This window comes from Tachysurus fulvidraco, chromosome 8, assembly GCF_022655615.1.
Source record: "Tachysurus fulvidraco isolate hzauxx_2018 chromosome 8, HZAU_PFXX_2.0, whole genome shotgun sequence".
Lineage (NCBI taxonomy): Eukaryota > Metazoa > Chordata > Actinopteri > Siluriformes > Bagridae > Tachysurus > Tachysurus fulvidraco.
Window position 1 is genome coordinate 10060423 of NC_062525.1, and position 13961 is coordinate 10074383.

Here is a 13961-nt window from a genome sequence, read left to right on the forward strand (position 1 = left end):
CACCTCCAGTTCCAACTATGCCTAAAGGTAAGAATCATTTAGGACAAAAACTATATGGTATTTTATCCTTTTATTGTAATGTCAAATGTAATTGTAAATGTTTCATGAACTTGTGGTTTATTGAATGCCTCATAAATTACAGCATTTAATACAACAAAATCTTTATGCATAACCTCCTGTGCTGTCTACTGTAGTAAAACCACCTCCAGAACCCAGTATACCACCAGAGTCATCAACATCAGATCATGAATCACCTCCAATGTCACCTTCTAAACCAGAACCCAGCAGCAACATTCGAGATATCATCAAGCGGTACCAGAGCAAGCCTCCTCCAGATCCCAAGGCCTTTGAGCCTGTCAGGTAAGACTGTGATCCTGTGGAGCTATTCACACAGGACAGTGAGATAGTGCTCTTATCACTGGTTTAAAAATTATTACGGTAACAGTGTGGGGTTCAAATAACAGTATGGCTGGAATTGTGAACTCCTCAGGGTTCCTCCCAAGCACTTTATGAAAAAGAATGACCCTAAAGAGGAGGCACTGGCCATTCTCAGAGCGAAAGGACCAGTTTCTCCACAGAAGGTAACAATACACAAGACTTTTCAACTTTAAGATTGTACAAAAATATACTATATTCTGGGTTCAAGTACACAACTACTTCATTTTTAAATGATATTTTCATCATAAATTCCAGTGCATTAAAATTGCAGCCAAGTCCAGAAATATTGGCTCTGGTTTTCATACGTGAATTTTTAAAAATTATTATTACAACATTGCAACCCTAAACATTATTAAACAATAAAAAAACTATTATTACAATTACTACTAATAATAATAACAATAATAATAATAACAATAATAATAGTAATAAGAATTATTACTATTATTATTGTTATTATTATTGTTGTTATTATTATTATTACTAATTGTAATAATAGTTTTTTTATTGTTTAATAATGTTTAGGGTTGCAATGTTGTAATAATAATTTTGAAATAATGAATAATAAAATATATAATAGTATTTATTCTCCGAAACATATCTTACATATTTTAAAATAATTGACTTCCTTATGCGACTAAATTGTTTGTCTAGATATATTTGGAGAAATCAGATTTAATCTATGAATTTGTCAATTATTTCCATAAAAGTGAGCCAATTAATTGATATAAAAAAATAAATAAATATTTTTATTAATATACTATAAACTGTATTTGTAACTCTAGTAAATGTATTCTCTCTCTAAGAAATGTTCAATCAAATATTTTCTCTAGCTGCATGTTATCCTGGAGCTGATTATACAAGTGTTGTATTTTTTCACAAGTTATAACCATGGTAATAAAATAATAGTTCCTTATATATATTTGTGACAGAAAGTGTGGGCCCCTCCTCCACCACAAAAAAAAGAGCCACTATTTCCTCTTCCTCCTGCTGCTCCTCCAGCTCCTCCATCTGAGCCTCAAAGACCTGGTCCTCGCTCCATCTCCAACAGCATGAAACAAAAGCAGCGTTCTCTAGCTGACCTCTTTGGCTCACAGCGCTCTCATGCCCCACCCACTATTTCTCCAGAACCCGCCCCTGTTCTCCCAAATAACATCCCTGACCCACCCCTAATGCCCGCACCTGGACTAAGTGAGTCAAATTTAGTTTCAGATTGGGTTTGATATGACCACAGACAAATAAAAATAACAGACTTTATTATTTTTATGTAAAAATAATATCTCATCTGCTCAGATCAGCTTCCAATGACCAATGAAGAGAGTGTTCGCTCCCAGCTACACAAATTTACAGCTAGCGTCTCCTTCTCCTACTCACGTATGCCTGGGAAGCTCTTCTTGCGGAAAGAGGTCTGTTAAGAGATATTTCTGTGATGGACTGCCTTCAAAAGCGGTGAATATTTAGCTTTATTATGTCTCTCATTGGACCTGTGTTTTTACTTTTATCCAGTTGTTCTACCCCAGAGAGAAGTTCACTCGTCCATATATCCTGAATTTACTGTGTGAGCAGGTAAGTGACAAACGTAATGTCCTACAATGATCTACGGAACTTTGTGAACCCTTGGACCAAAAAAAGACAAGAAAAATAATTATTTTTCTACAGATACAGTTGTCATTTTCCATGTTGTCATTTTTGTTTATAAGCCAATCATGACTGCCAAATATTATATACACTCTCCGAGATACAATAATTTGATTTAGAATTTTCAATCTTGCGATGTACAATAGCGATACAACAAAATTGGAAAAATATTATCGTAGCAGAGTATGTCGTACCATACGTTGGGCTCGATGCCTCGCCTCAGTCTCGTTGCTCTTTTATCATCGCCACCCTCACCCTCCAAAAACTGATTTAATGCAGCCATTAGCAACCTAAACTTTTTGAAGTATTTAGACATCAGACAGAATCTTGATGAGTACAATACCACACGGTATTTAAATGCATGTATGATGCATACGTTTTTATAGCAGATAAGATTATTTAGTGAACAAACTTTCTATTAGATTGCATTAGCCAAATGTACTGTAATTTTTTACATTATAAATTATTAACAAATTACAGTATACTACCCCATACTGATCACCATTCTTTTAGACTCCTGGGTAGGCTGGGTCATGGTTCGACTATTTTCTAGTTACGACAGGGTCATCATAATGCAGTTCCTTCGTAACTCAGAAACTAGCTGTACCACTTTTCTCAAATCACATCAGGAGCCTGAGATCGTCATGAGAAACATTCTGTTATTTGGAATTCATAAAACTTTAGGGGATGTAAGCTTGGACACTCCGTATACTTTTCTCAAAGTTAGATTTTTTTTCTATGACACTCTAACAATGCTTTATGAACTCTAGATTATGAGAGACACCTACTCAGATGCCTGTGTGCGAATCTCCCGTGAAGAGCGGCGCAAAATGAAAGATTTGCTCGGTAGGAATTTCATCAAGCCACTCTACAGGCTGCTGTAATCACCCTAAAGTTGCTGGTCTGATTATCTGATGTTTCTGGTCATGAACAGGACGCTTCCATGTCGGAACGAGCATCAGCACTGTGCAGGATGATGCCATGAAGAAAAGGGTCGTCATGGCAGCCAGAGACAACTGGGCAAATTATTTCACACGTCTTTTCTCCATTACCGTAAATCCTTTTAAAAATCAGCAGACGCAAACAGACTTTATGATGGAAAATGTTTACGATCTTATGCATCCATGCATGTCTCTTCCTGTGTCAGGGTGGAAATGCAGACGATACTCAGATACTTGGGGTTTCACATCGTGGCATCAAAATGCTGAAGATAGTCAGAGCATCCGGCATCAACCCAAAACACCTCAAATTGCTCCGGAGTTACAGGTACCAAAAAGATTAAGTGATACGCAAGAAATTTCAAACAAGGAAAAAATCTTTCTCACATTGATATCTGTCATTCACACAGCTATGCAGAAATGTTGTCTGTGGAGCTGAAGGATGCTGAGACTGTTTTAATCAGCCTGAAAAGTGAGGACTTGCGGATACACTCTTCACAAGCTCCTCAGATAACTCATGTGGTGCGACTCTTCCTCAGCGAGCTGACCAAGGTGCTCATTCCATAGCCTTCTTCTAATGACGGTGTTCAGAGAAATGTTTAATCCTTCACCACAGAATGTTAATGCAAAGCTGAGACAACAGCACTGATCACATGTACATGATGGAAAAAACCCATTAATGTAACACACAGAGAGAGAGAGAGAGAGAGAGAGAGAGAGAGAGAGAGAGAGAGAGAGAGAGAGAGAGAGAGAGAGAGAGAGAGAGGGAGAGAGAGAGAGAGTTCTTACTGCCAATTTTTACCTCGTTATTCTAATATCTTGCATTGTCTTTAACACATTGACATAATATATTATTTTGATGAAGTTTTGCAACAACACTTTCTAAGCATCAGAGCTTGACATGTTCCAGACCTTTTTTTTTAATCAGTTTCCTTTAATACTCTGTAATGTTCTATCACCAGCCTCTCTTTTTTTTCTATCTTTAATAAGACAAGCTGACATGTTATAGAGAAGCTGCAAAGCCCACTGACCTCAAGATCTCTCTGTGACATACATTTTTCAATCTTTTTATGTTGAGTGCCCCACTATATAAGTCCTGGTATGAATGAGTTCATTAATAGATACTTGTATTAATATGATTTGTCTTGTAGCCAGGGAAAACTAAGAAAAATGAATCAGCAGCTTCTGACCAATCGACATAGATTATTCGACGTGGCTGTGATGGAAGTTCAGCTGTATGTTTGTTGTAAATCATGCTTCATCCGCTTCACTTCAGGGTTCAGAGTATGTTATTGCTCTGAAGAGCTATGTGACAGATGACAGAAGCCTGCTTAGCTTCCAGAAAGGTGATGTCATCAAACTGCTGCAAATGGATGGCCTCCAGAACGGTGAGTTCTCCATTTCCTTTTAGATGAATGTCAAGATTACAGTCATCAAGTCAACAGAAAGAATAGCATTGGGGTTTTTTTGCACTTGATTGTATGGTACGTCAGTCTGTGCTTTATTCGTTTCCTGTCTCTGCAGGATGGAATTTCGGCTCAACCGGAGGCAGATCTGGTCTTTTCCCTGCTGATATCACTCAGCCGTCTGCACCTCCAGACTACCACAGCATGGCCATTAGCCGACAGCTCGAGAGGAAAAAGAGCATGAGGAGCTCTCGTACCTCGCTGATGCCCCCTGGTGGACGCTCATCCAAAAAGAGCACAAGTCTGGAATCCAGGGCCAGTCAACACAGCATTGAGCGCAGTGAGGTGGGGTCAGTCCACAGCTCAGAGATAGACCTCCAACAGTACCACATGACTGAGTTTGCCAGGAAGTTCTTCAGAGAGGCTATTCTCAGGTTAATTCTTTACAATTGACACACTGGCTTATGTTTTTTGGACACTGCAGTTACATGAGTAAAGACTTCTCCCAGCAAAATAGTCCTTAACCTAGTGTTGTAGTGACGATTACAATTTTAAAATTGGAAGGTTGCAAGTTCAAATCCCAGGTCCACCAACCGGTCACTCCTGAGCAAGGCCCTTAACCTTCGATTGCCCAGTTGTATAAAATGAGATAAAGTCTCTCTGGAAAAGGGCGTCTGCCAAATGCCATAAATGATTGCCTGATTAAGCTAGGTGAACTTTTGTCTTCTTTTTAACTCTGACAAGTTTCAAACAATGAACTCGCACTAAAAAGTTTTGAAAGATGAAACCCATTAAAATCCATCGTCTTGACTACTTGTCAAAACAAAGCTCATCTTCAAGTTCAGTTTACTCACGATTTTAAGGCAGCAAATAAACTTACTGTATAGTTGAAACGTCTTGAAACGTGTACAGCATTGAATAACATCATGCTTTTGAATTTTCTGTAGTTAATGTTGTGGTGAGTCTGTGAAAGAAGTTAGAGCTTGTTACAGATCAGTCAAAAGTACTTTGTCCTGAAGAAAACATACTCCCAGTCCCAATTCACTGACACCCAAGACTCCTTCCATTAAAAAAATGACATAAATTAAATAAATAAATATCCTTTATTTTATATATCACTACGCTTCACTAAATCTATATACGATTATTCGTATATATATATATATATATATATATATATATATATATATATATATATATATATATATATCTCTGCTTTTTAAATTTGTTGCCAATTAATCTGTTACATGTTATTTTAAAAACAATATCCTATTAGAACCAGAATATTACTATAAACTCATAATTAGTCTTATTAATGATTAATGATTAAACATGAATAATGATCTAAAAATCTTCCTCTTTCTGTTAGGCCAAACGAGAGAGGCCAAGCCACTGGAGTTAGAGAGCTTGAACAGATGGTGCAATACACGGCAGTACGTATGGTTTTCATGCACATTAAAAAAACATATGAATGTTTATGAAATGAATTCAACCATTTATTGTCATTTTTTTCTCTCTCAGGAACCAATCAATGAATCTCTAATCCTGTTTTCAGACAAAGAGCTCAGTGTTCTGGGTGTTCAGTCTTTCATGCGTGAGTGAACACACACATACATACACATACAGACACACACAAAAGAACTTGCTTACCCATGTAGGTTTCTCTCCTAAATATACATTTCCATTTCTGCTACTTTGTGTGAAGATGTGATGCAGTTCATGACTGACCAACCATTAAGGAAAGACCAGACAGAAGGAAAGTGTGCCAGTTTTATTGTACAGGTGACCCTTTTGTATTATTCGGCTCAGAAATCCGTTGTATGCGCATGCCTGCGGATTTAGAAGTCAGAAATTTTACATTGTCCCTCCACTGACTGTGTGACACGATTCCTCAGCTTGCGAAAGAGAAGGAGTTTCTCCGGGATGAGCTCTACTGCCAGATCATCAAACAGACCTCTAACAATCCACACAAGTAAGTGAAAGTATTTGCATGTGCATAATTATGCCATTTGGCAGACAACCTTTTCCAGAGTGCCTTACATTTTATCTAATTTTTTTATACAACTGAGGGTTAAGGGCCTTGCCTGGGGGCTTGGTGGACCTGGGATTTGAACTCACAACCCTTTGATCAGCAGTCCAACACCTTAAACTTTAACTACCACATCACATCATTCACATATATGCTCTGGATCTTAGGTATTAGATATCAGACAGTTCTAAAAAAAAGAAGTGAACCTCCAGAATAGGAACTTTACTACAGACGAGTAGCTGACTGGTCACACATACGGCTCATGGAATGATTAAACTAGAGCAAAACTTGCATTTCAGCAACAAACAGTGGTTAAGGGGGCTTTCACACTGGCAGTAAGGTCTAAAACAGAGCACAATTTGAAGGAACAATTTGTCTTTTTTTTTTTAAGTTGTGAACTGATGTACTGATGTAATAAACTCCAGACTACATGTAGGAGGTGCTGTGAGTTCAGTTGCCCTCGATCTGCGCTGTGAGTCCTATGAATGTGAAGACAACCTGTACTCGGGTCTGCACAAGTTCAGGACGTAAAGATGATATGAAATGAATGCAAATGCATTGGGGTTCGACTAACTGAGTTCGAAACCAGACCAACAATGTGGTGCATGTAATCACTCATGGATTCTGCCCTGTGTGTAAACCAGCTAAATCTTTTAAAGTTTTATAATAGAGGAAGTATAGCATGATTCTTTTTGCAGTGTGTTAACTTAGTATTTACAAAAGTGTGAGTGTTTTGTACATCATCATGTCATTCAATTATACATAAAGATCTTTGTAGTATGGTGGAAACTCAATCCAAAACCTTTTCAGACTTTGTTCTGTCAAGCTTTAAAAATAAGAACACACAGTAGATAAATGTAGAACTGCAGATCAGGTAAATCGTGATTGTTCTGGATCTACACAGAGAGAGCTGTGCACGAGGCTGGCTTCTGCTATACCTGATCACTGGCTTCTTCCCATGTTCCTCCACATTACTGCCGTATGTGACACGACATCTACAGAGCTGCGGTCAGGATCCCAACCATCCATACCGAGGTAGAGTTCACCACAGACAACCTGTTCAAGGCTTATAGAACATTTTTAATCAGTATAAAGAAATTAATTATTTTATGATCAAAAGTCTGATAAAAAGCAGTCAGGACAATGTTGGCTTTGGTGTGACACCTTTCAACTTTGTATGATGGATAAACTTACACAGAATTTTAGTGGATGAAGATACAGCCTTCAAATTTGAGATCTTTATGAACAAGCATCAATGTCTCAAAGAGCAGAAATGGGTTTTGATATCACAATTTGCTTTGAAGATAAAAAAAATTGTTTAATTTTTCTGTAAGGTTGGAACTTTATTAAATTAAATTATTAAATTTATGAAAATGTTAATTATGCAGAAAGATTTCCGTATTTCAGAAATTCAGTCGAGAAGAGATCTGTGTGAAATCTGTGTGAGACCTGTGAGTGTGTGTGCGTGTGTGTGTGTGTGTGTGTGTGTGTGTGTGTGTGTGTGTGTGTGTGTGTGTGTTTGTGTGTGTATATGTTTAGAGAAGGCTCAGGTGTGTAAGGATAATCTCAAACAATCACTCGCTTTTGGAGGACGCAGATATATTCCTTCGCATGTGGAGATGGAAGCCATCTTGGTAAGTTGTAATTACCTAATCCTATTGTCATGGCTACTTCTTATGTGTGAGGCGGTCTGGGAAAATCAACCCATCGTGCTGTTTTGCACAACTCATAACAATACCTCATATAACTGCTGCTATTATATTAAGTGTTCATTTCTATATTTTTGCACATGTACTGCAGAATACACAGTATGTACAATCTTCGACACTGCTTTTGTGTATTGTTTTGTAGTGTTTTGTATTTATTGTTTGCACTGATTTTGTCTCGCACTGTTTGCACCAGGTTGCACAGATACACTTTATGTGGCTAGGACTAACTTACTATAAGTCCTTAGCTCTGTGTTGTTCTATGTAGCACCATGGTCCTGGAGAAACATTGTCTCATTTCACTGTGTGCTGGATCAGCTATATGTGGTTGAATTGGCAATAAAATCTTCTTGACTCTTGATTTGAGATGTGGCAAATTTTCAAATATATCCTGATCACGTTAGGAAAAGAGTCAGTAGATACGAACAAGATGAACCGTCAATGTGTGAACCTGGATTTTTATGAACATATTTATTATTTTTAGATGTTAATCTATTACATATACATTACTCAAGTGCATTAGATGAAAAAAATAATAATTGTAAAATATTTTAATCAACTTTTTTTTATTGCTTGGGCCCAGCCACCTTCCTATTCGTGGCTTTTTGATTTAGAAATCCAAATTATAATTCTATACCAATGGAAAATGTGTCTCGTTGTGATTTATGAGGGTGTTTGCAAGTCATTTCTTCTTTGTGATTGAAAAATAAAGAAATAAATAAAGTACTTTATTTGATTATCAAAAGCTCAGCAATCCAACAAATCAAAGCTTTAATCAGATTTAGTTTTCCTACTTGTCCAGGTGCCACATCACTAATTCTGCATCCAGCTTCAACCCCTTCAGCAATAATACATTACTTGATTGTGGAAAAGCACTGGCAGTGTTTCTTCTGATTTTATTTATGTTTCTTGAGGTTTGTTTATTTATTTGTTTATTTGTTTATTTTGAAGCCCAGAGTGATTTCTGTTTTGCTCATAGGAAAATTACCCCTCTGCACGAGTCGCTTGCTGATTTGAGACTGAGACGGGGGCGGAGTGAAAGGGGTGTTGGGCGTGTCTATAAATTGACTGACAAGAGGCACATCCAATCAGAAATGAGTCTTCTGGACCGCAAGGCGGGTTTCCAAGCGGTTTTTTGTAGTCATGCAATGAACTTGTGCGTCGCGGCTTTTTTTTTTCAACCGCGTCTCCATATCTTTCCCTGTTATTTGTAAAATATATTAAACCTGTAAATGTAAGTTAAATCAATAAATAGTTGCCTTTAAATACTCAGTGTGGTGGTTGTGGGCTTTTGGTGGTATTGGGCTGGTATGTGAGGAAAACTTTCTAATAAACTAATAACTTAAACATCACTTACCTGACCGAGAGAAAACAATGGTTCAGGACAGAAACACACACTCACACACACACTCACTCACAAACATACACACACGCACGCACACTCACACACACACTCTCTATATATATTATGTGTGTCACGAGTTGACCATGTGAAAGTTTTTTCCAGGCCGTCACACATAACATTTAAGATGCGTAAGGTGAGCTTCTCTTAACTAACACTAAAGGTAAAATAAGTTGACAGAATATCCCATAGTAATGCAAATACGAGGATGACCGATGTATTGATGTGCTGTATGTGTGACTGTATATCTGCTTTGTAGGCTGGTCGGAGCACTCGGATGTTGCCAATCCTGCTCCCAGGTGAAGTGGAGTTCACGTGCAAAGTCCGCAGCTTCAGCGTAAGCAAATACTTTGCTTTAATCTGTCTATAACACCCACTAATTAAATGTCTCATTTGTAGCAGAGATGATGCAAGGATGAATACTTTTTTATAATTTGCTTGCGCGTGTGTATGCGTGTGTATGTGTGTGTGTGTGTTCGTTCAGGTGGCGAGTGAAGTCATGATAGACATTTGCACAGAGATGGGTGTGAGTGATCCGGCCGAAGTGAACGAATTTGCCCTCCTTGCCACCCGCAAACATGGTAAATGAAGCTTATCCCCAACTCTCTCAAAGCCCCTCTATATATTTTCCTCTCATTCTCATTTCCATGTAGCTTCTCGAACATTGTATATGAGTCACACAGTGTATTACATAACTGACCCTACAATCATACAGATTAGAACACAGATACGGCATACTGCAAAATCCATCACCTTCTTGTGTTTTCTTTCTTTCTTTCTTTCTACCAACCTTGTCTCCTGTTATCAACACACCGCACATCTTCTTTTAGACGGACAAGTGCGTCCCATTCACCCGGATGAGTATGTGTTGGACTTCCTGCTGGATGATGGCTCAGTCTTGCTCTCTTTCCATCGTCTCATCTGGAAACATCCCCTGCATTTCGAGAACGATCTCTATGTCGAGTTTCATTACCACCTGGTATTGTCACATCCTCAGTCATGTTTGCTATCATTTATTCTTATACTCTTATATAGAAAATGGATCAACTATCTATTTTCTTACACAAAGAAACAAGGGATACAATCTTCTTAACTTGTATTTGGTGTTGACATGAAGACAAACGCAGGGCTGTCAGGTGTCACGCATTGAGAGTGACAGTCACGCATTTGGGTCTCCCGCCACACATCGTATTTCTCAAGGGGAAAAACTTTTTGACTATTTATCATATATTTAATAAATGTTAAATGTAATGTAAACAAAATGTATCAGTCCGCACCGCTGTCTCTATGGAACCGGGCAGGAATCATGCGCGTCTCAGTTCTTAGTCGAGCCTGACACTTATCAGCCAATCAAAAAAATAGAGGCTACACAATAGCCAATCAGAAAATAGCACTATCTGGGTAAGATTTAACGCAACAACAAAAACAAAAAAACAAAAAAAAAACATATTCAATACAACCTCAACACGAAACAGCTTGTCTCTGGACCGGACATTGTCCTCAATCATGACTTGATTGAGCCGAACTGTTTTAAATGGGAGCAACATTACAAATGATAAAGGAGTACAAAAAGGCAACAAACACTTACAATAAACAACACCAGTCATAATCTCTCTCTCTCTCTCTCTCTCTCTCTCTCTCTCTCTCTCTCTCTCTCTCTCTCTCTCTCTCTCTCTCTCTCACACACACACACACACACACACACACACACACACACACACACACACACACACACACACACAAATTAATAAATGGAAATTAAACAAATACTTTGTATTTGGTTAAATTGCGGTCAGTGATCCTTACCAAACACAACTCCCCCATTATTATTATTATTATTATTATTATTATTATTATTATTATTATTATTATTATTATTATTATTATTATTATTTTCTTCAAAACTTGCAAACAGATTACAGAGCTGGTATTTCTCTTAGATCCTGGCTGATTACCTGAGGGGGAAATACATCTTGCCTGGTAACAGTTCCACATTTAAACAGGAGGTGGCAGAGTTTGCTGCAATTCAGCACCTCGCTTTGGGATTCGGTCAACAGCCTACACCGTAAGATCCAATCACACATATAGTATTATTTACTGACTGATGCTGCAAATCCCACATCAATTCCTTTAGGTCATGTATTTTACATTTATACATGATTTTTACCCATTTAGGCAAGAGCTCAAGCGGTATTTTCCCTGTATGGATGGGGTCAATGCCAATGACCAAAATCTGCACAGTGTTGCACTGAGACACTTTTCTCTCATTGCAAACACCAACCCTACTGATGCTAAATTACACTTCATCAGTGAGTGATCTTTTAGAATCTTATCTTTTATATATTTATGGTACAGGATAAGACTGTGGGCCCTTTACATGTTTTCAGTTAATAGAAGGTTGACATGTCAACACAGACCGAAGAAATATTTAAGAAAATCTGAACATCTGAAAATCCATATTGTGATTTTCTTCATCTTACAGCCATTTGACATTCATATGAAGTAGTTTGCCTAGCTAGTCCCTCCAGTATATTGTGATCAAATGAATGCATACTCTAAGAAACTCCACAAGATTTTCCACAGATTTGTGTCAAGAGACGTCATATGATGCATCACAACCTCTTCAATTCACATGTGTTGAGCTATCATAGAAAGTAATTACATATCAATTATTTAATAATTATAAGTACTAAAGTAATTATATGTGTCCTCACTGGCTTCTGCAAAAAAAAAAAAAAAGTAATTTCACAACTTTTTTTTTGCCTCCAATTGAATGAAGGTATCAGAGCATTTTTTATGAGCATGGGGAAATTATCAGCATATCAGTATGATACCCACTCTCAATATCTGTGTTCATGCACTGGGAAGCATTCAGACTCTCATTATTGCTTTTTATTTCTCAGAGACTCTCAGTTCACTGCACCTCTTTGGCTTTAACGTGTTCATGGCTCAGAAAGTCAGTCACAAAGGTTGTCCATCACCCTGCCTGTTAGCAGTCAACCATGAACACATCAACATTCTTCACCCACAAACACAGGTTAGAAATTCCAACAATCTGGCATAAGTTGGATGCAAATACATGTTCTAACAAAACCTTTTATATATGAGTGTGTTACCAATGTGAAAGCTGTTTTCACTTCTGTTTCATTTGTAGTTGTCAGCTTTAACAATTCCAGTGGAAGAGGTGCAGTCCTTGCGCTCTTTCTGTCCCAAAAAGGAAAAAGTCCCAGCAGTAGAGATCAACTTTGGCAACCCATCTCATGTTAACACCATTGCTATTTATCTGAAACAGGTACCTTAGAAGTAGAGTCTAATATACACAGTAAATGGATTGATACATGTTGTATACCTTTATTTAAAAAAATATGTCCTTATGTGAATATTTTGTTTTCCAACCCACCCAGGCCAGGGAGCTTATTCACATCATTGCTATAATCATGGACCTAGTGACACCAACTCCCAGGAACTGCACATGAACATTTTAGTTTGCACGACACCATTCTGCAAAGCATTTGCTCGCTTGCAAGCAGCTTGCTGACTGGAGGCATGCTGATGAAGAATTTGAGAAGTTTTTTCTAATGTTTACTTTTAAAAACTATCAACCCTTCAACATAGAGACCCTTCTTTTTGATTACTTAGATTTATTGTTCATATCATTAACATCCACTGAATTTAAAAGTTCAGAATTTCACTAAATTCTAAGATTTTACTGGACTAAAAAAACTGTTTTTATATAAATATATGTTTATTTTTGATTATATCCTTTGTTTTACAGAAGAATAATGAAGCCAATTGTATAGCCCATGTTATACATTTGATTATTATTAAAACAAAATTGAAACATATACAGGCATCTCATATATAACTTAATATGTCTATTAAAGTCTTCAGTTTTATATATAATAGAGAGAGAAAGAGAGAGAGAGGGAGAGGGAGAGAGAGAGAGAGAGAGAGAGAGAGAGAGAGAGAGAGAGAGAGAGAGAGAGAGAGAGAGGAAAAGAGTTAGTCTTCTATTTAAAAACAATGAAGTGCTGAGTTATTATTATTATATTGAAAATATACATTTTTCTAATTATTCAATCATGTCATGTATATAAAAACACATGTGTTGGGTAATGTAATTGACACCCCAAAGCTGATTATTTTCCAATAAAACAGAGTTATTCCTTTTATTCATCTCCTATCATTTGTCAACCCTAAAAATGTATTATTTATTTTGGAGATTTACCAGCTCCAGTTGGACTCTGCTATACTTAAAGAGGAGATGAAACTCCACGTGGTCTTTGATGACAACAACCTCCTCATCAATGCAACATTTATCAGACTGTATATTTATAATATTTATATTTATAATCACAACCTGATGAGGATGAGGGGGATGAGGATGAGGAGGTCACCCATATG

The 13961-nt window shown here is 37.3% G+C and overlaps 1 protein-coding gene across 2 annotated transcripts in view; it reads left to right on the forward strand.

Annotated features, from left to right (window-relative positions):
* The window catches only part of myo15b (myosin XVB), a 22552-nt gene extending 8823 nt beyond the window's left edge, over positions 1–13729 (forward strand). The window contains exons 18-43 of one of the 2 annotated variants that reach the window (XM_027177718.2): positions 1–27; positions 195–360; positions 491–581; positions 1371–1629; positions 1732–1844; positions 1945–2004; positions 2847–2922; positions 3011–3129; positions 3224–3342; positions 3425–3566; positions 4291–4402; positions 4539–4854; positions 5790–5853; positions 5942–6014; positions 6126–6202; positions 6316–6392; positions 7354–7484; positions 7989–8083; positions 9817–9894; positions 10042–10138; positions 10388–10536; positions 11498–11622; positions 11733–11866; positions 12461–12594; positions 12712–12849; positions 12962–13729. The exon at positions 1–27 is cut by the window's left edge and continues 81 nt beyond it. In XM_027177718.2, the coding sequence (XP_027033519.2) occupies positions 1–27; positions 195–360; positions 491–581; positions 1371–1629; positions 1732–1844; positions 1945–2004; positions 2847–2922; positions 3011–3129; positions 3224–3342; positions 3425–3566; positions 4291–4402; positions 4539–4854; positions 5790–5853; positions 5942–6014; positions 6126–6202; positions 6316–6392; positions 7354–7484; positions 7989–8083; positions 9817–9894; positions 10042–10138; positions 10388–10536; positions 11498–11622; positions 11733–11866; positions 12461–12594; positions 12712–12849; positions 12962–13033 (3044 nt within the window). In that variant the 3' untranslated portion in view covers positions 13034–13729. Of the gene's footprint in view, positions 28–194; positions 361–490; positions 582–1370; positions 1630–1731; positions 1845–1944; positions 2005–2846; positions 2923–3010; positions 3130–3223; positions 3343–3424; positions 3567–4290; positions 4403–4538; positions 4855–5789; positions 5854–5941; positions 6015–6125; positions 6203–6315; positions 6393–7353; positions 7485–7988; positions 8084–9134; positions 9770–9816; positions 9895–10041; positions 10139–10387; positions 10537–11497; positions 11623–11732; positions 11867–12460; positions 12595–12711; positions 12850–12961 lie in introns of those variants that run through there. The other variant, XM_047817848.1, reaches the window with a different exon arrangement.
* Positions 13730–13961: the final 232 nt, after the last annotated feature.